This window comes from Pelophylax lessonae (assembly GCF_965119305.1).
Source record: "Pelophylax lessonae genome assembly, chromosome: 3".
Taxonomy (NCBI): Eukaryota; Metazoa; Chordata; class Amphibia; order Anura; family Ranidae; genus Pelophylax; species Pelophylax lessonae.
Window position 1 is genome coordinate 313303535 of NC_138770.1, and position 24874 is coordinate 313328408.

Consider the following 24874-nt stretch of genomic DNA (forward strand, 5'->3'; position numbering starts at 1 on the left):
CACAAGTATACTGGATAGGAGAAGTGGCGGGGGGCAGCGTACAGAGGAACCAATCGCCTCCATTTTCTTCCTGCAGCTACAGAAGGAAAAAGGAGGACAGTGATTTCTCTACATGGTGCCCCCGCCGCCCCTCCTATTCAGGTGTACAGGGGAGCCACATGGGCCCCCTTGAGCATGGGGCCCGGTTGCGATTGCAACCCCTGTAGTTACGCCCCTGATTTAAACCTAACCATGTTCAAATCAAAAACATTATTATATTATTTGAAATAGGATCCCTTTAACTGAAACAGAAATAGTCGTGGTAATGCATCTTAATTTAAATTTTACTTTCATAAATTAACAAAATTATCAAAAAGATACCTTAAAATAAATCAAAAAAGCAAAGGTCAATCAACAAAACAAAAACTACCCCAAACATTTAAACATAAATACTCTAAAACAAAACATTTTTCAAGGAATTGGAAATAAAGTTCTTGTAGCTCACAGTTTTTTTGTTTTATATAAGACATCACAGAGTCTGTGAGCCAGGAGTATGGACAGCACCACTGTAGATCACTGTGATCAGGAAAGCTACATGGCTTGACACCATGTTGCAGGCACACCCAGTGTTAAGTTACTATGTGAAATGAAAGCTTCTGTAAAGTGTAGTTTGGGTTTGCATGTACCATATAAGACTCCGTAGTCTAAAAATTCCAAAGAAAAACATTGAGAGAGCCTCCACCACATACAGCACAGCTGATTGACCCAGAGATGAAAACAAGCTTTCATTCACGTTCATAATGATTGCCTATATCGTACCCAGAGCACATTTCCATGGAATCCTTTACAAAAGTCACAAGGTCCGATTTCTTATAAACATAACATAAAAAAATAATGCTTTCAGAAAGTCGAATCCCTAAACCTGCCAGGGAAACAGCCTTCATAAAAAATAAAGAATCCAGTTTGTACTTTCGTTACCTAACCCCTCCACAGGTCCTTTGCCACAGACACTAAAGAACGTTGATTATTCGAGAACAAGTCAAGTTACTATGTACTAGTTCCCACATATGTAGCAGTTCAGCAGGTAATAGTTTGTGAACAACAAGCATGCTTTGGAAGAAGCAGGGCTCCTTGTTCATCTTGCTGTTCTTGTTTCTTACAATCCCAAAAGTTTTAAAGCCTTCATGCATAATAGGGTTGACCTTGATGACCTCCAAACACATACCTAGAAACACATCATCAATAGGATACAGTTCCAGAGTCTCAGAAGCTTTAAACAATTTTGCGACCAAAGAGCCTGCCATAACAAAGCCTCCACCACCTGCATAAGGAGGATAGAGGTTTTTGTTGTATAGAGATGTTGGAATATAGTATTTGTTGTCTTTCTTGCGGATGGGGCGAGCTTTGTATAAGACATCTCCAGCAAAAAGATCAGGAATTGTGTTGCTATCCAGAAAGTCCAAGATATTGGTGGGGCTCACATACACATCGTCATCCCCTTTGAAGATGTAGGGCACGTGATGGCAATAGATGGTCATCCATTTAAGAAAATTGACTTCCTTCAGGGTTAAATTAAAAAAAGAATCTAAAAAATCCCACTGAAGAATATCACCGTATATCTGGTTTTCAAACTCCAGAAGCTTTTGGTAATTAGCCCTTTCCTCTTCTTTCATAGCTGTTCCTAAAATAAATAATGTTCTTATTTTCTTCCCATTCGCTGCTTTCTCTTTTCCCCAGGTTTTCCGAATAACGTCCCTGCGGTCATGCTGAGTGATTATTGATTTTACCACAATTAGGAGGTCAACATTTCCACTGCACTTCTGTGGGTTGTTAATAATCATAGGGAAGTAACGACAGTCTCGGTAGAGGAGAAACTGTTGAAAGTTAGGCTCCAGTGCCTTGAACCAGTCGAGATTAGTAAGATTCAAGTTGGCAGTGCAGTTGATGATGTCAATATCCCATTCACTAGGATAAGCATCTTCTGTGGCAGAGGTGTCCATTTGTTCATTTTTACTGGCTGACCAAAAAGAAATTGGTGCGGGAAAAGTGTCACGTTTTTCAGCAGACATAAGGCTTTCAGAATCTATATCCTTCTGAGTGAAAAACAGATTGGGAGGTGTCCCCGTGTGGAGGATAGTCAATGTAATCACTACAAAGAAGGAAATGCACAAGCCTTTGTAGATCTTCTTCCTCCTGAGAGAAAAAATAAAATATCAGTATTAGATTTAGCTGTACTTTCAAAAATAAGATTAGGTTTGAAGGCTAACAGAAATATAGGTTTAGAGTTTAGGGCAGTCATACACAGTTTGAATCTTGGCTGGTTCAGAAGGAACCTGCCATTAATAGGCAAGTCTGAATGTACCAAGTTGATCGATCAACTTGAGTACACCCAGTCTGCCGGATTCTCTTACATTTATCGCTAACAGCTACTATGATCACGATCTTCTCCTGCCGGCAGAAGACAATTGCTGATTCCCTTGTCAACACTGTCTGTGTTGATGGGGGTTATCCTGCAAAATGTGCACCCTGTATGGCCGGCCTTAGTTAGTCTTTGTTCATACTTGAGTCTTTGGCAATATGAAAAGAATGTGTTAAAGATAATAAAGATCTGGGCTCAACTTCACCACCCTTCCTAACCTTTTCCCATTTCAGCTACTGTACATCACAGATATATACGGTAAATATGCACAAAATCGTACACGGTACTAATCCCCTCTAACCGAATCTTAATAAATACAAAAATATTGTGTAAAATCATACCAAGTCTCTTTAACTATAAATCCTTAACTTTAAAGAACAATGTGCTAAAAAAAAGTGTTAGAAATGATATAATTCATGCATCTACACCAATAAAAGTGCAACTCCATACAGTATAGTCCTCCATAGAGTGCAAAACATCCATAAAGTAATAATCTTCAGCTAAAAGTGCAGTGTTCAACCTGTTACAAAAAAAAAAAAATAATCTTTTCCACTTCCAAAACATCCCATCACCCGGTGTTCCACATCCACCTTGGCACACTCTACCTCCTCTCGGGGGTACACTCACCAAATGGTGAAGAGAGATCACACCGCTCAGGCTAGTCACACGTCCATGATTCAAGGTGGGTGCTGAACCTCGGCTCGCCACCAGAAGCATTAAAGAAGAAAATAGTCGCACACCACCACGGAATCCAATGAAGAAAAGTTCCTTTAGTCAAATAATGGCACTTTTGCACTGCAAGTACCGGCCCGGCTCTACCCGGCCCTGCTTGGCCCGGTTTGCTTTTCCACTGCTGGTACCGCATGGTACGGTGTTGGAACGGTTCGGTACGGTACGGTATGGTTTGCTTTTCCACTAAAGTAGTACTAAAGTTAAGTGGGTGGGATAACAACGATTCTCTGACCAATCAGTGGCTAGTAGTGACTGCATGCAAAGGATTGTGGGATATGGTACCTCTTGGAACCACAATCGAGGTGGTACTGTTTTTGAGAGCCGTACCGTTCGGTTCCATGCAGTGGAAAAGCGCCGCCGTACTGTACCGAACCGCTCCTACACCGTACCATGCGGTACCAGCAGTGGAAAAGCACAAAAGCGAGCCGAACCGTTCGGTTTCATGCAGTGGAAAAGCGCCATACGTGGTACCAGGTACAGCAGGGTAGGACAGTAGACGCATTTCACATGACTGCTATGTGCTTGTTCCCTACCAAAAAAACTCACCAAATGGTATTGACCTCTTAAATTAATAAGCAGGTCAAACAGCACTTGTGTGCCTCTCCTTCAGACACCTGCACCAACAACATACATTACAAACTTTGATGTTTATGCAAAAAAGAAGAGGGGGGAGGAGACATCTGAGAGTCCATTCCCACTTGTGCGATTGATGCTGAAAGTCGCATGACAAACCACACACCATTCTTTTCAATGGCACCCATCGAAATCACTGCGACTTAAAGTCGCAGCTACCTTGAAAATGTGCCTTAAAATGACTTTGATCCATAGAGTGTAAAGGCGAATAAAAATTGTACCAAATGTCGCACTGGAAATCATGCGACTTTGGAGACATGTTATTGTAAAAGGAGCCTTAGCACTAATTGTTTAAGAAAAAGGTTACATTAGCAACTTGCCGACCGCCGCACGACTATCTACGTCGGCGGTCAGCCCCTCACAGGCAAAGTGACGTAGGTCTATGTCACTAGCTTGTGAGGGTCTAGGGAGCGAGCGCGCGCCCCCGGAGGCGCGCTCCCGCTCCCGAGTGGTCACGGACCCCCCCGCGCGTGTGACCGGCGGACCCGATGTCCGCCGGCCACTCGGCGATCGGCGGGGGAGAGGGAGAAAGTCAGGCAGCTTGTGTAAACAAGCTGCCTGTCATTCTCCTCGCTGTATGAGAGCTGATCATCTGGATCTACTATGTAGATCCGTTGATCACTCTGCATACAGCTGAAGCCCCAGCCAATCACAGTTAGAATCACGCCCCTAGGGACACACACAGCCCCTCCCTCTCAAATAAAGTTAACCCCTTCACTACCAGTGTATTTTTACAGTAACAGTGCATATGTATAGCACTGATTACTGTAGAAATGTCACTGGTAACCCCAAAAGTGTCAAAAATGTCAGTCAAGGGTCCGATCTGTCCGCCGCAATGTCGCAGTACCGCAAAAAAAATCGCAGATCGCCGCCATTACGCGTAAAAAAAAAAAAACAACAAAAATGACAAAAATCTTTCCCTTAGTTAGTAAACGCAATAACTTTTGCACAAACCAATCAAAATACGCTTTTTGCGATTTTTTTTACCAAACATAGGTAGCATAAAACAAATTGGCCGAAAATTTTAAAAAATTTTGATTTTTACATTTTTTTTGGGGGGAATTTCATATAAAAAAAAGGGAAAAATATTGCTATTTTTGCAAAATGGACGCTCTTTTTTTGTTTATAGCGCGTGATCAAAAAATCGCACAGGTGATCAAATACCACCAAAAGAAAGCTCTGTTTGTGGGAAAAAAAGGACGCCAAATTCGTTTAGGTACAGCGTCGCACGACCGCGCAATTCTCCGTTAAAGTCACGCAGTGCCGAATCGCAAAATACCCCCTGGTCGGAATAGGGGTAAAATCTTCCGGGGCTTAAGTGGTTAAAATAATCAAAAAACACTCACATGTTAAAAGGGCTTGCCTAGCACTAAGCGTAGAAGATTTCTAAAAGTACATACCACAGTGCATGGGGCCTTTCGTTACATCACTGTGGCATAGTCTTGATGCACTACCCAATGGTTATTGCTCTGGAGGGACTCCGCATGATGAAACATGATGTTGGGGGGACTATGGCACAGTGACGTCACTACGCATAGAAGGACACATACACAAAAAATGACCACGGTGGCGCCTACTTTCCTAATGCTTCTAGCCTTAGTGCTAGACGAGCTCTTTTAACATGTGAGCGTTTTGATTAGATCATGTAAGGCTGGCCATAGACGGGTTCAAATCTTGGTCAGTTCCTAAAACTGAACAGTGTGGGGGCAGGTTGAATGTACCAAGTTGATTGATCAACTTGGGTACAACCAGCCTGCCAGGTTCACATGCAATCATCGCTAGCAATAATCACCTTCTCCCACGCGCGGGGATGACTTCCCTTCGCCGCTGGGATAAAACAATAACTTGGCAGAAGGGATTCCCATCAGCACTGTCTGTGTTAATGGGGGAATCATGCAAATTTTGCAGGAAAGAATTTTGCACCATCTATGGCCTGCCTAACATTTTAAAAATGGAGGAAGCACAATGAGGTCTCCTACAATGTTTGTTGTGCAAACACTGATGTTTGTATAGCGTTGGAAAAGAATGAACAGAGATCAGGAGGTGACAGAGGTGTGAGTGACCTAAGACCTAGACAAACAAGTGCTGTTTGACCTGCTTATTAACTTAAAGGGATTGTAAAGGCAGAAGGTTTTTGATCTAAATGCATTCTATGCATTAAAATAAAAAAATCTTCCGGGTGCAGAAGCCCCTCTTAGGCCCCCTAATACTTACCTGGGCCCATCTTTATCCGGTGATGTTGCAGGAGTGTCTAAGCTGCCCAGGACACCCCTCCTCATTGGCTGAGCAATTTGCTCCCGTTGCTGTCAATGAAAACCATTCAGCCAATCAGGAGAGAGAGAGAGAGAGGGGGTGGGACCAGGTCGCGGCTTTGTGTCTGAATGGACACAGAGCTGTGACTCGGCTTGGGTGCTCCCATAGCAAGCTGCTTACTGTGGGGGCACTCAACAGGAGGGAGGGGCCAGGAGAGCCAAAGAGGGACCCGAGAAGAGGAGGATCCAGGCCACTCTGTGCAAAACCAACTACACCACAGAGGAGGTAAGCATAACATACTTGTTTAAAAAAAAAACAAAAAACACAAGATATTACAATAATTTTAAGGAGATCAATATCATTTGGTGAGTGTATTACCCAATATCATTTGGTGAGTGTATTCTTAAAGGCTCACACACACGATTAGAAAATCGTTCAAAAAATACCGCATTCTAATCGATTGTACGATAATCTCATTGTTAGTACACAGCTTTCGTCTGAAATTATCCGAAGGACAAACATAAAAATTTATCTCATGCGATTTTCATTTAATCAGTCCAGTTTTCATCCGAAAATATAATACAATACATCACAAATTATTATTCTGTCGTATGAGAATTTTCAAACTAACTGCTTCATTTTCGATATTAGACTAGCATGCAAAAAAAAAAAAAAAACAGGCTGGAGAGAGGCCAGAGTGTGCCAAAGTGGAGGAGATTGCCAGGTTTAGGAAGTGGAAATAGAAGGCTTTTGTAAGAGATTGAACACTGCGCTTTTGGCTGAAGATTTATTATTACTTTATGGACTTGCACTGTATGGAGGACTAATATATGTATTATATATATATATATATATATATATAAATAAAAATAACACGGAAAAGCGCCCATAAACGCTATTCAAAAACGCATCTAATTGCATGTTTTTAACGCTGCTTTTTTCTGACAGCAGTGCCGGCATTCTTTAAATGTCTTGTGTGCATGAGGCCCAATCCTAAAAAAAAAAAAAACATCAACCTGAAAATTATCTTAGAAGAAAACAAATCATTTCAAAATTTACAGTATACACGTGCAGATTTTCACTTTTGAGGAGGGGGAAAAAAAAAAAAAACCCGATCCAGAAATATATTCCTTCCCCTAGTTTATTTTGTAATCCTGTTGAATTTTATATGTAGTTCTACTGTTGACTTTGTGGCTATTTACTCAAGATGTAGAAGCATAGTTGGGGGATGGGACTGCTGGTATGGTGCAAATATTCTGGACTGAATAGCAGAATTATCAGCGAGAGCCCGAGCTCTTGTATGGATAGAGACTTGAGAGGTTAATAGGATTCAGATCACCACCAGAACGCCTCCCATACACCCTGCCTGGCACGTTTACATTACAGAGAAGCCTCTTCAGTTTCGAGGCAATTAAATGGGGCTTTGCAATGAAAGACTTCTTTCTACTTGCTAAGCAGTAAAACGTTGGCTAACGGGAAGGGAACAGGACTTGGGAATCAAAAACTGTGCTTTGCGAGGGCAGCCTGGCAATGGAGCATATATAAAAAGTGGCAGAGGAATTAAATACAGTATATGACTAGGTAGATAACTATGTGCGCACATTACAGTTATCTCTACTAAAGGATTCACCTTGAAAACAGTTTCCGGACATCACTGGAAAATAAGTGGAAAATACAGACAATAACTGTCCACTTGTTCAACATTTGTGCCAATAACGGTATACGTTATATATAACACAGCAAACTAGAACACACATAAAAGTAGAATTACACAGAGGCTGCAAGCAAAGGATATATAGATAACATGTACTTTTAGTATATTAGAGATTTGTAAAATTTAAACCTTGAATTTCCTTGTCTTGTCCACATTTTCTTTCTTATCTTTCCATTATTATATATATATATATATATATATATATATATATATATATATATATATATATATATATATATTATATATAAATAATGATTTATTTTATAATTTATACTTAGAATTTATTTTATTTTGAACAACTTTAAAAACACTATTCTGTTAATTAGCGTTTAAGAAGGTTACTTCTTTATTATACAAAGTACAAACTACTTACTGTACTTTAGTACTACTACTCAATACTAATCCTTATATATCTTGTTTAAACATAATATTAGTAGAATTGTTTGATTTTGTTAACATATCTGCTATAGCCCTACTTTCCTTTTTTTTTTTTATTAGGGATACATTTCAATGTCAGTTATATTTTTATGTTCCTTCTCTACTTGCTTAATACCTTAGGCTCCGTTCACATTTTGTGTGACTTGCAAAAGGCACCTGTCGCCCCCAAAAAAAGTACAAGAACTTATTTTGGGCGTCAGGTGTCCCGCGATTCTGTTTGCGCGACTTTACCGGGATTCGCCGGGCAAAAATTGCGGCAAAATCGTGCCGCGTTTTAGGTGCCATTGTAAGTCATGGGAAGCGCAGAGGCGTCCCGCGATTTGCAATGATTAAGTATCGCCAATATGTATATTATACCTTGTAATATTAACAATGTGTTAATTATACTGGGTCAAGAAAAACAATAAAAATCTTGAACGCTAGAATTTAGCCACATGAATAGTTCTGTGTATTCTGTAACGTACTGCAGACAAGGTTATTACTACACATACTTATGGAGTTTAGAAAGGATTTAACTGTAAAAGTTATTCTAGACCATGGGTGTCCAACCTTTTGGCTTCTCTGGGCCACATTGAGTGTAGAGAAATTTTCTCGGGCCGCATATAAAATATATACTATAGTTAAGGTATATAAGTAAAAAAAAAGGCCGCCGCGCCCTTCCCGCGCTGCTGCCCATTTACACATTTTTCGCATGTCTATTTTCAGTAGTTGTATTTAAATGAAATAGCATGACCAAAATGATTAAAGCAACATGGTCAGTAAAATCAATTCTGGCAAAAGAATAGTTGTAAAGGAAAAAAAAGGGAATACTCATCTTTTGAATGCGGCGCCATTCAAGAGGAATCCTCCACTTAAGGGGAACTAAACCCTCCTATCCTTTACAGCCGAGGAAGCTGCCATCTTATGGCCCGTACACACGTACAAAAAAATCGTACGAAAAATACTACTTTTGAAGCGATCCTATGATAATCTGATTGTTAGTACACAGCTTTCGAGAGCCGATCACGACAATTCATGCAAATTTATCTGATGGGATAAGCGCAAACATTTTTCTCGTAGGATACCAGATCTTATGATTTTTGTTTAATGAATATAGTTGTTGTCTGATAATACATTACAATACATTGCATCACTTCCAAATTTTTATTCTGTCGTACAAGAATTTTCTTAACTTTAATAACTTCTTTTATTTTTGATATGAGACTAGCATGCAAAATGTACAATCTTTCATCCGATAACCTCATCGTGTGTACCAGGCATACGTCTCAGTTTAATTTGCAGTTGCCATGCTGTTACACATGTGCTCAGTTATGACACCAGCCATTTCATGGCTTGACAGTTCAGTTGAGAGCACAAGCAACTGTGACCATTATTTACGGCCTGCCTTGGATGTAACCATTTTGGGAATTCACTAAATCAGTGGGTTTATTTCTGCTTTAGGTTTGCTGAAAGACCAAAACTTCTGGGAAGTGTTAGCTCTCGTGTCCCCCACAGTGCTCAATGGTGTCTCCCACTAAACTTCATATCACTACAAGGCCCAGTAATGACATATAGGTTGGCAAGAGGATCCACTTAGCACTGCAGGTGACAAAACAGCTTGATACTCCTGGTCTATCAGCAGACTTTAGAGTAGCATTCTTCTTAAATGGAGTGGGGTTCAGTGGTGCTGGCAGGAGGAAAATGGGAGTAATTATTAATTTTGCCCAAAATGATTTTACTGGCAGGGTCGCTTTCAAGGCCTTCATAAAAAAACAAAAAACCTTGCAGGAAACATCAGGAGATACTGTGCACAGGACTTAAAGTAGAGTTCCACCCATTTTCGTAACTTTAGATGTATGTAATCCCCTTTAAAACGACTTTTACCAATTGAAACCTTTTTTTTTTTTTTGCTAGTAAATACCTTATTTTCTTGTTTATTCCTCCTCTTCTCACTTCCGGGTCCGATCGGCGATGACGTCATTCGGCGATTCGCTGTGTGTGCTGGGATGTATTCCATGCCAGAAATCTCGCAGTATCACCCAGGAGCTGAGCTGTACTGTGTGTATTCAGGCCGTGACCCGCCCCGCCTCCGCCCCGCCTCCTCTCAGTGAGTTGTACTGTATGCATTGTATTCAGGCCATTCTCTGCCCCGCCTCCTCTCAGTGAGCGAGGACTGAAAGCATTATATCCTCACTGAGCTCACTGAGAGGAGGCGGGGCAGAGCACGTCCTGAATACAATGCATACAGTACAACTCACTGAGAGGAGGCGGGGCGGAGGCGGGGCAGGTCACGGCCTGAATACACACAGTACAGCTCAGCTCCTGGGTAATACTGCGAGATTTCTGGCATGGAATACATCCAAGCACACACTGCGAATCGCCGAATGACGTCATCGCCGATTGGACCCAGAAGTGAGGAGAGGAGGAATAAACAAGAAAATAAGGTATTAACTAGCAAAAAAAAAAAAAAAAGTTTCCATTGGTAAAAGTCGTTTTAAAGGGGATTATATACATGTATGTAATCCAACGCATTAAAAATGGGTGGAACTCCGCTTTAAGCTACTAAAGGCAGCAAAGTAACTTAATCATAGCAATGTTGGGCTACTTGTTATACTAGTATAGGAAGAGCACGTGTTGTGAAAAGCTAAAAGTTTTGTTAAGCAGTAGATCGAAACCCAATCACTAGAATCTGCTGTAAGCTTTAAAGTGACTCTAAATATTATCCCTGTAGTCCAAAAGTAATCCCTATATAATCAACTACCTAATGGCCCTGTAATTGATTTTTCATTGAATCCTTTCTTACTGTGTAAAGTCCTGCATGAGCTCCTGAACCCCTCCCTTCCCCCCCACACTTTGCTTTGTGTGCGCTAATACAATCACTTAAAAACTGATCCAAAAAAAAGCACAGAAAATATATTTCAAGCTACCATCTATTTTAGGTTTCCAGCTGTAATATTTTTAGAACTAGAAATCAGCAAATGTGCAAAACTATTAACTGCAGAACAGGGGTGTAGTGGTTAGCACGTTTGCCTAGCAGGAAGAGGGTCGCTGGTTCAAATCCCAACCACGACACCACCTGCCTGGAGTCTGCATGTTCTCCCTGTGCCTACATGGGTTTCCTCCCACACTCCAAAGGCATGCTGTTTGGTTAAATGGCTCCTGTCTAAATTGGCCCTAGTATGTGTATGTGAGTTAGGGACACGAACTGTATGAAATTATTGGATAGAGCAGAGAAGGATTAGAACCTATGTCAGGTTATAACTAATGTCCGTGTACCATAAGCAGGAGTGATTGCGTGACCAGAGTAAGATGACTTAACAAAATTGTCAGATCTTTTATGTCCGTCCAGGGGATCACAAATGCCCACGGCCAAGTCCTTTCATCCAACAGTTTGCAAATGTTTGCGGCCAGGTCTATTCATCCAACAGTTCACAAATGCCTATGGCCAGGTCCATTCATCGCATGCCCGACTAAGGGGTCCTGCGTGGCTCTGAAACGTTGCACTTATCCTGATGTGATTCTTTCACAATAAAAAGTTTTGTTGGACTGCTATGCAAGGTCCATGGTGCGCTGGCGAACAGGTATACTTATCTGTGATAAATACAGTGTCCAGCTGGTGATCGCTGCAGCACCCATAACACATGTGCCTATATCCAGGAACGTGTGCGATGGGAATATGAACTATTCATTCATCCAACACTTCACAAATGCTTGCAGCCAGGCCCATTCATCCAACACTTCACAAATGCCTATAGTCAGGTCCATTCATCCAAAAATTCATAAATGCCTACTGCCAAATTCCTTCACCCATGAAGGATGTAGACTGTCATGCACACCTAAAAGCGCACTACAGTGCAGAGGGAGCTAACGCCAATGAGCTGCATCTGGAAGAGTCCTCACAGTGCAGTGAAACACGAGAGATAGTGAGAGAAGATATAGCTGCTGTACTAACTGACTTTAGTACAGTGATCTCCCCTGCTTTACTATTGTGTCTTGACAGGGGGGCGGTCCCCCGCCAAAACACCACGGTCAGCACTCTCAGCCATTGGCTGAGAGCGCTGATCAGGAGTCGATCAGCAGAGCTGTTTTGGTCATGCCCTTTCAACAGAAGCTGGCCAGCTTCTGTCGGACTGACTGCAGTACATAGTTCCCATTGAATCCCCAATGCCACCTGACATTGGGCCTGTGTGTACAAGGCTTTGGGCCTCATGGACAGTGGGGTTGTTCTAAATGTTGGCAGGAGAAAAGCAGCTACAAAAATGTCCCTCTGCCACGGTTTTTCAAGCATGTTTAGGCGCGTCAAGTGCTTGTGCGTTTATTCCATTGGCCAGAATATTAAGCACTTCATTACCGGGCCAAGCCTGACACTTCTCACATACATGTAAAAACCTACTTTTTTTGCTAGAAAACTATTTATATATATATATATATATATATATATATATATATATATATATATTTATTTATTTATTATTTTATTATTTTAGCAGAGGCTCTATAAAATAAAATTGTGGGTGTTGCAATTTTTTATGTCACACGGTATTTGTGCAGCGTTTTTTTTTTTGTTTGGAAAAAAATACACTTGAATGAATTTTATTGCACATAAACACAATCTAATACTCGATTTTATTGTGTAATATAAAATATGATGTGAAGCTGAGTAAGTAGATACCCAACACACTTTAAAATTGCATCCGGCCATGGCACCAAGCTACAATACTTAAAATTCTCCATAGGCGACACTTTAAATGCCTTTACAGGTTGCCAGTTTTGAGATACACAGTGGGTCTGGTGCTAGAAATATTGCACTCCTCTGACGTTTCGTGACAATACCTCACAAATATGGTGTGATCACCGTTTACATATGTATGCGGGACTTATGTATGCATTCGCATTTGCGCAATGGGACAGGGGGCACTTTAAAAAATGTTTTTATTATTATTAAATCAAAAATTTTTATTAATTTTTTTTTACACCGTCTCTTCATTTTTTTACTATCCCAAGGAATGAACAACATCCCTTGTGACAGCATGGGTTGTGACAGGTCCTCCTTATGAAAAGATCTGGGGTCTATTAGACCCCAAATCTCTCTATCCTTTAATGCAGCCGATCAGACACAGAGAGGCGGTATCGGAAGTAATGAGATCCTCGTTGCTTCTGGTTTCTGAGGTCACACAGTGGGAGGTATGTTAGTTCCTCTCTCTCTCGCTCTCTGTAGTGCAGCTGTTGTTGCTGCATCGCTCCTGGGCACCGCAATTGGACAGCGGAGCCCAGGAAAGGCGGCGGGAGGGGGAGAGGACCCCCTTCCGCCAACTGCAGAAGTGTTTGAGTAGCTGCTCAGTGCTCATACATGACTAATGCCGGCTGCAAATTTATATTGGGATAATACTGGGATAATGCTTGAGGGTGCAGGCATCATTCTGTTATAACCAATTCAACCAAAGGATGTCCTACAGAAATGAAATGGTTAATTTATTCTGCCTACTGAAATGAAAAAAGCGCTAATGCGTGTCTAGGCATATCAGGCATTTCTTATGCTAAAAAGCTCCTTTCCTGTGTAGCACCCTCCTAGGTAGGTGCTGGGGAGAGAGTATAGTTTTTGGCTCTGACTGCCTATCAGAGGAGCAGCAGGGAATTCTATATTGCTTTCTGCCTACCAGAGAGCAGGATCTGTGAGTTAGGTCTGCTCAGTGTGCTCAGTATGTGATTCATTGGGTCTAGATAGTGTTTTTCACACTGGTCCAATAGGGAGGCACGTTGGACAGTGGGAGGAAACCTGACCAATGGGTACACAGGCCTTGATACAGTCCCAGTGATTGGTAGAGACTGGCTGTCTCAGTGCATTATGGGATACTGTATTAAAGCCAGGAGCACATGTGCTGCAGGGTCTTTGCAGGGTCTTTGGCTGGTGAGCAAAGTCCCGGAGGGAGGGTGGCAGCTGCCTCCTCCTCTGTAGCAGTGGCACGTGGTCGCAGGCAGTCGGCCTGGGGACCAGAGGAAAGGAACTGAACCCAGGGGTCCAGGAGAACTGACTGGAGGGGGTAGAGACACTAAAGACCCTCGAAAAACAGTATCGCGAGTACAGGGGATCGTGTCTAGGGGCCTGACCTGAGGGGGACCACCCCGGTGTAGGATAGTCAGAGGACGGGTGTCAGTCAGTGGAGTGAAAGGAGATACTAGCCAAGTATCCTGAAGATAATCTACTCAACTAAGTCGTCTGTACAGAGACTTAACTTAAATTCATCTAGTGGCAAGGTGAATCTGCAGCCGGGCTGCATCTTCAGACAGGAATCCTCATCTATTGTGAATGGTTCAATTTGGAGTATCCCACTCTTCCCTTCCCCCATCCCTATTTAAAATAAAAACACCAAAAACAACTACAAAGCCCTGGACTGATCATTGACTGAGCCAAGAAGAAAATTGTTCATTCGTGAATGTCAAGAGTTGCCATCGATAACCCAGGAGGACCCGAGATTGTATTATCCAGCAGTCCTCAAGGGGGCAGGGCTACACCTGAATGCAGTCATTTTATTTGTTTTCCCTTTTCTAAACTTCCCTGCCTTTAAACACCTGTAAATGTCTAAAGTGTGCATGAACATGTATGTAACATTAAGGGGAGTGTAGCGGCAGAGAAGAAAAAAAAAAAAAGGTTAAAACGCCTGTAAAAAAGCAGCGTTTTTGAGCACAAGTGTGCATAAGGCCTAATATGTTAATCCTTATTGCATGCTCCAATGCAAGATTAGCTTGCACCAGTGTTTGTGAAAAGCTGTTGCCATGCTTTCTCTTGCTGTTATTTCATCCAATTAATATCTATTTATATGACTGTATTTACACAATGTTTTGTGTGTAAAGTAAAGTTGGCCATAAACCTCCAAGGCTGTTGTATGTGCAGACATTTTCTTTTGCCAGGCGATTTCCACAATATGTGTGCTTAACTAAACTTGGATTTTTAGGTTTATGGAGAAAAAAAAATGAGTAGTTTGGGATGGGCAGAGCAGTAAGCCAGGTCTTCAATATATGACTGATCTTGCTTGATCAATCAGCCAAGAGGGTTGTCCAGCAGTGTAGGCGCAAGAGCAAGCATTTATTATCCTGTGTTACAGGAAAAACTCTTTTGGGCATTTTAACCACTTGCCTACTGGGCACTTTCACCCTCTTCCTGCCCAGGCCAATATTCAGATTTCAGAACGGTCACACTTTCAATGACAATTGCGTGGTCATGCAACAATGTACCCAAACGTTTTTATCATTTTTTTTTTTTTTTTAGACAGACAGATAGAGCTTTTTTTTTTGGTAACATTTAATCACTGTTTTTTTTTTTTTTTTTGCTAAACGAAAACAAAACATTGAATCAAAAAAAAAAAAAAAAAAATGTTTTTCGTTTCAGTTATTAAATTGTCTAAATAAGTAATTTTTCTCCTTCATTGATGTGCCCTGGTGAGGCTGCACTGAAGGGCACTGACAGGCATTACTGATGGGCACTGTTGGGGCTGTACTGATCATTGATCAGTGCCCTGATTATAAGTGTAGATGTCCTGGTTGGATTTTCTGGGTATTGGTTCTCCTCTCCTCACGGGCTGTTAGCATGAGGAAAGTACTGCTAATAACCGTCAAATCCTGTTTACACTGATCAGCTGTTCTTGAACACAGCTGGTCACATGGTAAAGAGCCGTTGTGATTAGCTCTTTATCCTGATCTGTGATTCGCTGTATCCAAAAGGTGTGCGGGAAGCTCGATCATGGGAGAACAACCATAGACCCCTGCCATGTGAGCCCGCACTCTAGCTTTTTCGGCTATAGCGCAGGCGGGAGGTAGTTCATTTCGGCAATTTTTTATTTATTGTGAGAAAGCGATTAACCACTTGCTGACCGCCCGCCGCAAATATACTGCGGCAGGCTGGCTCGGCTGCGCGAATCGCTGTACCTGTACGCCAATTTTCGGGAGCGATTCTGGAGCACGCGTCCCCATTAGTCAGCAGGGAAGCTGATTCACACGGCCGGCGGCCGCAATTGCCACCGGCCGCAATTGGCACCGGCACCCGCGATCACTCCCGTGGAGAGAGAACAGCGGTGTGCTGTTGTAAACACACCACACCCTTGTTCTCTCAGGAATCAGCACAGAGCGCCTGTGATCCTCCTATTCAGGATCATAAGTCTCTGTGTTGATTCCACAAGTCCCTCCCCCTCACAGTTAGAAAACACCCCCTAGGCTCACACTTAAACCTTTGATCACCCGAGTGAACCCCTTCCCTGCCAGTGTCATTATTACAGTAACAGTGCATATTTTTAGCACCGATTACTGTAGTAATGTCACTGGTCCCCCCAAAAGTGTCAAAAATGTCAGTTAGGGGTCCGATCTGTCCGCCGCAATATCGCAGTCCCGCTAAAAAATCGCTGATCACCGCCACTGCTAGTAAAAGTAAATAAAAATGACAAATCTTTCCCCTAGTTTGTAGACGCGATAACTTTTGCGTAAACCAATCAAAATACGCTTATTGGGATTTTTTTCACCAAAAATATGTAGCAGAATACAAATTGGCCTAAGATGATGAAAAAATTAGATTTTTACATTTTTTTTATTGGGAATGTTATATAGCAGAAAGTGATATTATTTATTTTTTTTTACGCTTTTTTGTTTATAGCGCAAAAAATAAAAATTGCACAGGCGATCAAATACCACCAAAAGAAAGCTCTATTTGGGGAAAAAAAAAGGACATCAATTGTATTTGGGTACAGTGTCACACAACCGCGCAAATGTCCGTTAAAGTAACACAGTGCCAAATAAAAAAAAAAGGCCTGGTCATTAAGGGGGCAAATCCTTCAGGTCCAGAAGTGGTAAAACAAGAACAACGGCTGTAACATTTGGCCAACAAGTCAAATGATAAATGACAATATACAGTAGGTTAGTATAAGTTGGAATAGACCCAACAGTGCTGGGTCTAGTGGTGTACATTAGGAAACATCTGCACGGATAGAGTAACTTTAAACTAAACTGGATTTTGTTTATTGAGTATTTACTGCACTTAATAAAAAAAAAAAAAATAATACACTTTGCCATTATTGTGAAATAAAAGTGTTAAACCTGAAAAAGGAAATCTCTCCCAACTGTCTGGTATCATATTATCCAGGACATGTGTACTCACTCATTTCCTATGTTCTTTCAGCACATTCCTACCACATTCCACACATATACACAGAAGGAGGATTGGAAGAAGGATTTGCTGCTGATTTAAATGTAGGTAGTCTCATATCAGATTATAATAAAAGTAGCTTTGCCTGCCATCAAAAAGCAAAAGGTATATCATTTTCACACCCAATTTTCACAAAAACAAACTCCTGAACCACGACACATTAGTGACACATTGTAAAGGTCGGAGTTTAAGGTCTACATACTTTTAAGTAACAGGATGAGTGTAACGGAACCGTGACCCACAATGTGCTTGTGTGCTTCCGTCAGAATACCGCTTCCTCAGATATGTATATCGGAGATAATGCGTAACAACGTCTCTAATATTTATAAAATTCTTAATGAGGGGGAGAGGCTGGCGGTACCTCCATTCGCAGAAAAGTGGGAAAAAGAACTGGGTGCACATAGCCAAGGGTTCCAATGGGAAAAAAGTCTGAAACTGATCCACAGCTCCGCCATTGACATGAGTACGGCAGAAACTAATTATAAACTGGTCTCCCGATGGTATAATACCCCAGACAAAATTGGGAATTACCATGGGGAGAATTCAAAAAATTGCTGGAGGGGCTGTCAAGAAATTGGTACAATGACTCACATTTGGTGGAAATGCCCAAAAATTAGAAAATATTGGCAGGATGTATTAGCTACAATTAAAAAAATTACCAATATAGAAATAATGGAAGATCCTTGGGTCTGCCTATTCCATGGGACCCAACTATCAATAAAACAATATAAAAAATCACTGATTCCACATCTCTTAAACGCAGCAAAAAGTTTAATCCCCAGAAATTGGAATGAGATAGAACCTCCATCACATAAAGAATGGCTTATGCGAGTAGAAAAAACTAGAAAGTTGGAATATTTAAAAGTGTGGGGAGAAGAACGATACGAGAACAGGATTGAAATTTGGGAGACATGGCAAAAGTTTAAAGAAAGTTGGAAAGGTCGTTAGATACAAGATAGAGAAGGAAATGGGGTAGGGGGATTTGGGTGGGGGGGTGGGGGTAGGGGAGTCCTAGAGGGGATAAAATGTTTACTTCATGTGAAAAAGGAAATGATTTGTACCACATTTTTACCTATGTATTTGTAAAACTTTAATAAAGAAATATAAAAAAAAAAAAGAATACCGCTTCCTCCAGTCTTGAACATAGATATCAGATATTATGGCCGCCAATATTTAGCCGAGAATAGCTTGTAGAAGATCTAGAACATTTATTGAACAAACTCACAGCGAATATATACCCCACAAGGTCAGGTGCCGGATTACATTATCTCATGCAGATGAAATTGTGTACAGAAAAATAATTAACATATCTAAAGAACAACCAACACAAACAGTATTTTACTTTCCCACTAGCAACGAATAGATGACAGTGATTTAATTAACTTGAGCCAATTACCTAGCAGACTTGCCGTCATCAAGCTCATAAAGTACAATACACATTATTAAAAGTGCAAACACACCCCCACAGTACACAATAGGTGAGTTATTCAGCACAATCAACAATGTGTGGAAGACAGGTGGTTGAGCTGATGCCATTAGCATCTGCCATAAGTCTGACTGTGTGGCGCAGTACCCTATTGGCAATAGGCAACTAGGCCTTTAACATGGATCCTAGGCCTAAAGTCCCAGAGCCTGTGTGTCTTGGAGAGATGTGGACTTGAATCGAAAGTAACATTACTCCAAGGGTCCCCCCAGAATACACCCCACAAAGAGCAGTGTTACCTCACAAGCCAGGGCCCATAGTCAGTAGGCAAGAGGCTAGCCTGCAAAAGCCCCTGTCCTGAGTGAGTTTGTCACAATGAGGAACTCCTAAAAGGGAACCCATGAAAACAGAAAAACAATCTGCCATTGCCTACGTTTTTTTTTTTTTTTTTTTCTAAATGCAAGCTCAATGATCCCCACCATCACGATCCTGACTTCGCTACTCAGTGAGTCACAGACCTGGACAAGCATGCACCCAGTGAAATCTAAAAAACTGGAGTTTACATCTTGCATACATATTCCATGTCAGTGTCTTCTAGATCATGCCACTAACTGAACTGCACAGCACACATGCCTGTCACATTGGAGTATGTCGTTGCAGAGGTTAGGGTGAAACAACAGGTTGTTTATGTCAGATCACCTAGTCACAAATTAAAGCAGTATTAAACCCAAAAGCAAACATTTCTTTTATTGCAGCTTACCATTTGGCCAGTATGTCTGTTTTACAGAAGAACAAGCTGTCCTGCAGATGTAGCAGTTAGAGGGGGTCAGACAACCCATTTATCACAGACAGGGGTGCTTACAATGATTAATATCCAACACCCCCACCCCTCCCCCCCCACCTCGACTGACAACACTGCTGTCTAAAGGTGCCCCCTGTGTGGGGGCACTCTAATACAGATGGTGTGTTACTGGCAAGATCATCAGATCAAAGAGGGAAAAAAAAAAAAAAAAAGAATGCAGCCATGACAGCTAATGATTGGTAAGCTGCATTGTATTAGATTTTTGGGTTCAATACTGCTTTAGGTATTTAAAAAAAAAAAAATGGGTAAAAGGTATTGGCACTTCACCGTGCATACTCCTAAATAAACATACATGTCTCTAGAGGACCATCTGAGACCACATATACAGCAGAAGTGAAAGAGAATTACATATGAAATACTAAACCCAAAAGGTAATCCAATGTGACTGTGCCCAACACCGATCATATAAAGTGCTTCTTGATGTAGAGGTCATCTAGTTGCCTCACCACGGGTGCTCAGAGGGTAGATGGTAACTCACCAGTGGTGTTTGACCCCTTTTTTTTTTTACAGAAGGTCAAAATGCACTTTTGAAAAAACCAGATTGGTTTCTAAGCTCACACCATTCCACCCCAATGGTCCTTTGAGTTGTTACTTGGAGGGTAAGAAATGTACTCCACCAGGGACCTAAAGGACTTTTTAATGTAGTATATTTATTGATGTTTGAAAGAAGGCATAAAAAAAGGATATATTGCACTCACATGTAACAGTGCCTGAGCCTGGTACTGGGGGATCGACGCATGTGCGGACGTGGCCTGTCAGTTTAGCGCCGGCGCGCACTTCACCCCTCATTTTCAGTATTTAGGTATTTAGTAGCTAAATCTTTTAGGAAAGAAGGGGTGGAAAATGCCAACCTTTGAGAGAGCTCAGCCTGCACAGCCAAGTGCTAGAAGAGTCCAGCAAGGAGGTGGCACGGGTGGAGTTCTTTCGCCCCCTCCACGGCTCCCTCCTCCTCTCATCACCACTTCTAGCACTGGGCTGACAGGAGTAAGCAATACAGCTGTTGCTACCCCTGTCAGCCTTGTAGCAGGAGAAACTTGCCACAGGGCACCCCCCAACCTTACAATAAACTGCTGTGCCTGGGGCGGTTGACCCTCCTGCCCACCCCTTGTCTCGGCCCTGTGGCCAGGCTATATACATTAAAGTATTAAACAGATTTTTAACAAGCAATGCATAAGCTAAAAACAAGCATTTGCTAACCTCTAACTGCAGGCACTCTGGAGCAATTCATAATCAAAGTTCATTGGCACAGGTTCTAGTGCGTTTCTCAGCAGATTTAGCGCCCTCAGCTTGTGACTTAGCATACATTCTGGGACTTTTAAAAACAAAGCAATTGCTTTGTGTTTTAATAGGAATTTCAGGTATGGCTATATTATATATATTTACATTGTTCCAGCTTGGACTAATGTAACTATGTATATAGAGGTTAGTATTATTTTACTTAATTTTATTGAACACTGTCCATACAGTAATGGGAATCTGCCATGAAACAGAATAATCGTGTGAAAATACTTAGATTTTCTATTTATACCATTTCTATCAGAGTGCCAAAATTAATATTTTGTTAGGACTTTACAAATCTCGGACTTTTACTTGTCTACAAATTATTTCTAGTGCAGCAAGGACACATGCATTGAAGTGGATTGGTTGATTAGACATTCGCCATCTTTCAGGGAACCCATATTTTCCTAAACTACATGTCTCCAGTGGTGCAGCGCTCAAGTTGGCTGCGAAAAAAAAAAAAAAAAAAAACACACTACACACCGTAGAGCCAGAAGAGGCCACTCAGTGAGAACTACTACTAGCTCTCGGTTTAGGTAAGTATGGCTGATTCTTCATGGGCTCCAGCTTGTATAAGAGCAGCATACAAAGCATTTGCAGAGCTTTCAGCAAGCTTTGTAGAAGATTTTGTAAGAGTTTTTAAAGCTAAACACGGATCCTAATTGGAGTGCTGATTGCCCGCCCGCATTAGGCAGTGGGGAAGTCGATCCACGGGGCCAGCGGCTGTGACTGCCGGCGGGCACCTGCGATCGCTCCCCGCTGAGAGAGAACGACGGTCTGCTGTTGTGAACACAGCTGACCGTTGTCCTCTCAGGAATGAACACCGAGAGCCTGTGATCCTCCTATTTAGGATCACAGGTCTCTGTGCCGATTCCACAAGTCCCTCCCCCATACAGTTAGAAAGCACTCCTCTAGGCTCACACTTATCCCTTTAATCGCCCCTGGGTTAACCCCTTCCCTGCCAGTGTCATTATTACAGTAACAGTGCTAAAAATATGCACTGATTACTGAAGTAACGTCACTGGTCCCCCCCAAAAGTGAAAATGTCAGTTAGGGGTCTGATCTGCTCGCCACAATGTCGCAGTCCCGCTAAAAATCGATGATCACCGCCATTACTAGTAAAAAAAAAATCAATAATAAAAAAGGACATAAATGTTTCCTCTGGTTTGTAGACGTAATAACTTTTACGTAAACCAATCAAAATACGCTTATTGGGATTTTTTTTTTTACCAAAAATATGTAGCAGAATACAAATTGGCCTAAAAGGATGGAAAAATTAGATTTAAATTTTTTTTTATGGGAATGTTTTATAGCAGAAAGTGAAACTTTTTTTTTTTTTTCCCAGAATTTTCGATTTTGTTTGTTTATAGCGCAATAAATAAAAATTGCACAGGTGATTAAATACCACCAAAAGAAAGCTCTATTTGTGGGGAAAAAAAGGACATCAATTTTATATGGGTACAGCATCGCACGACCGCGCAATCGTCAATTAAATAACGCAGTGCAGAATTGCAAAAAATGGCCTGGTCATTAAGGGAGTAAAACCTTAAGTGGTTAAAAGCATGCGGTTCACACTGCTCTTATACAGGCTGAAGCCTGTTTGAAACAGGCTTTCATTCTATTTGTGATCTGTTCATTCCAGAGATGTGGGCCTAAAATGTGTTTACTTAAAGTGTATTTACCCTTTCAGTTATCTTCTAATCAGGCAGTAATCTTACCAGCTTACTTCCCTAAATAGTGTGAGCTTTTCCCATGAGCAGATTACTAAACATTTAAACCTATAAAAACACAAAAAATGTAAAACATTCTGGATGGAGCTGGGTGCACACAACCATTATTCTTCAGGAGAAATAGCAATCAAACCAGTTAGAAATCTTTATCCAACTACTACTGATTGTTAAGGTCTACAACACAAACTGCCCAAGCTGACCATACCACTGCAGTGCGATAACGCTTGTGTTACCATAACACACGTTGCATGCACTGTGGTGCCATTCATTCTCAATGGTGCCCAAAGAGACCTTTACAACGCACCACCTTACAGTGCAATGTAACACAATACTGTGGGTAGTGATGTGCTGCGTAGGGAAAAATACTACAGGTATATTTTCTGTCCATTCAAAATGAATGGCTGCTCTAACGCAATGCAAAACATTAGGGGGCCCAAAGCAGACAGATGTGAATGGCCCCCCTAATGTTTAGGAACCTGGCAGCCTGTACAGACCTTTTCTTCTGTCCATCCTGACCCCTTTAACACTTTGATTGCCAAAGATATGTCCCACTGCTGAACATATCCCTGGTAGCCAATGTATCGAATACATCATGGCAGTCAGGGCGTTAAATCGCTCTCCGTAATGTCTTGTGCCGAATTTGGTTCTGACAGCAACTCGTGCGCCAAATTCAGGTAATTCTAATTTGCTTCACCTATACACTGTGGTGCACCATCTGCGCCAAATTCAAAATAAACCAAAATACAAAGAGTTCATATCTTACAAAAGTGGAGCTAAAGGCCCGTACACACGTACCGATCGTCGGCATACAAACGTCGGTGGACGAAGGATCTGCCGATTGTACGCGTGTTAGTATGGTGCCTCCGACAGATGTCTGCGCACAATCCGCGGACAAAAGTCTTTCGTGCAAACATGAAAATATTTGTATGCCGACACCAGAACGGACGATTGTTCGCCTGTCAGTACACAATTCGGCCGACAGACCGCAGATTTGCAAGACTGGGCATGCTCAGAAAATAGAAAACACAGGGAAAGTTAACCATTACATGACATCACTTCTGCAGTCGGCGGACAAAATTCTTGTGCTGTCCTTGTGCTGTCTTTGCACTTTTCAGCAGACACCGACATCCCGGGGAGAAAAGAGGAACATTTGTAAGCCGACCATCGGTACGTGTGTACGGGGCTTAAGACCAACTTTTTTGTGTACAGAGACAGATTTTTCGAAAGCGTGTCGCATGTGTTCTAAAAAGGGACCGTTATGTGAACATGGCACTCGCTGTGTCTCTTTTTTAACGTATACGAGCCATTTTCACAAAATCTGTCTGCACCCGTCTTTATGAACTCCAAGGACCTGTGATGCGGGACGTCACTACGGAGTGAAGCAGCGATCATCTCGTTGGCGGTCCAACATTTCTGGCAGATTATTACTCTTACTACCTGTAAGCATTTATTTGGCATAAGGAAATTAAATGGTGGTTCATTAGGTGTTGCACTATGGTTTTCTTTTTTGCTTTTTTTTTTGGTATATATGAGTGATCAGTCTGCCTTGTACCATCTGTATGGAGTCGCACCTAATTGGCTTGATCCCGAAATCGCTGAGGATTTCTGGAGGAGCAGTTTGGTGGAACCTTTGAGCCTTCTTTTATTAGTGGGACGGTAAGCGGCAGTATGATTGGGGTTGCTCTCTCTCTCTCTGGTGGTGGCACTTCAAGGAGACCAATCAGCTGGACCCTACACATACCTGGACTTTTTATATAGCGCTGCTTTTCAATTTTATACTGTTTTTATGTTTTATCCAGCATATGTGCAGCAGCGGTTTTATATTTAATAGACCCAAGCGCAGTTTTTTGTTTCATTTTTTTAAGGACAGATTTTTTATTTGTATTCTCTAGTCTCTCTTCTGTTTTGTAGATGTATTTTTCTAGCTAGGTCAGGTCTACTCACAGCAATGCGGGTGTCCTCATCTTCTGCTGCCACACTTCTCCCACCCATTCCTTCAGCAATGTGAAGAGCATTGGTCTCCTGCAGCAAAAAGAAAAAAATGATATTAGGTTAAAAAGGTTAAAAGCAAAAAAAAAAAAAAAAAATGACACAGTACAACTGTACACATACACATCATTATGAGACACAGATACATAATAGTTGTCAATTGAACTATATAGGTTTGTCGTTTTTGTATTCGTAAGGTAAAAAAAAAAAAAAAAAAAAAAACAGTAATACTAGTTCTGTAAGTATTTCAGTATA

General features: G+C 41.5%; 1 protein-coding gene across 1 annotated transcript; it reads right to left on the reverse strand.

The window, feature by feature from the left end:
• Positions 1 to 979: 979 nt before the first annotated feature.
• Positions 980 to 24653, reverse strand: B3GNT7 (UDP-GlcNAc:betaGal beta-1,3-N-acetylglucosaminyltransferase 7). Its single transcript, XM_082248814.1, has 2 exons — positions 24575 to 24653; positions 980 to 2172 (listed from the first exon to the last, which is right to left on the reverse strand). Exons 1-2 carry the CDS (start codon positions 24643 to 24645, stop codon positions 990 to 992), a joined length of 1254 nt encoding a protein of 417 aa, XP_082104940.1. The 5' UTR covers positions 24646 to 24653; the 3' UTR covers positions 980 to 989.
• Between the last annotated feature and the right edge of the window lie 221 nt (positions 24654 to 24874).

What these genes read in the sequence shown, in the direction of transcription:
- B3GNT7 (XM_082248814.1), bottom strand. Translation starts at nt 24,645, where the DNA reads ATGCTCTTCACATTGCTGAAGGAATGGGTGGGAGAAGTGTGGCAGCAG. An exon ending in ATGAGGACACCCGCATTGCT is followed by an intron (nt 2,173 to 24,574) that starts GTGAGTAGACCT and finishes TTTTTCTCTCAG; the next exon opens with GAGGAAGAAGATCTACAAAG.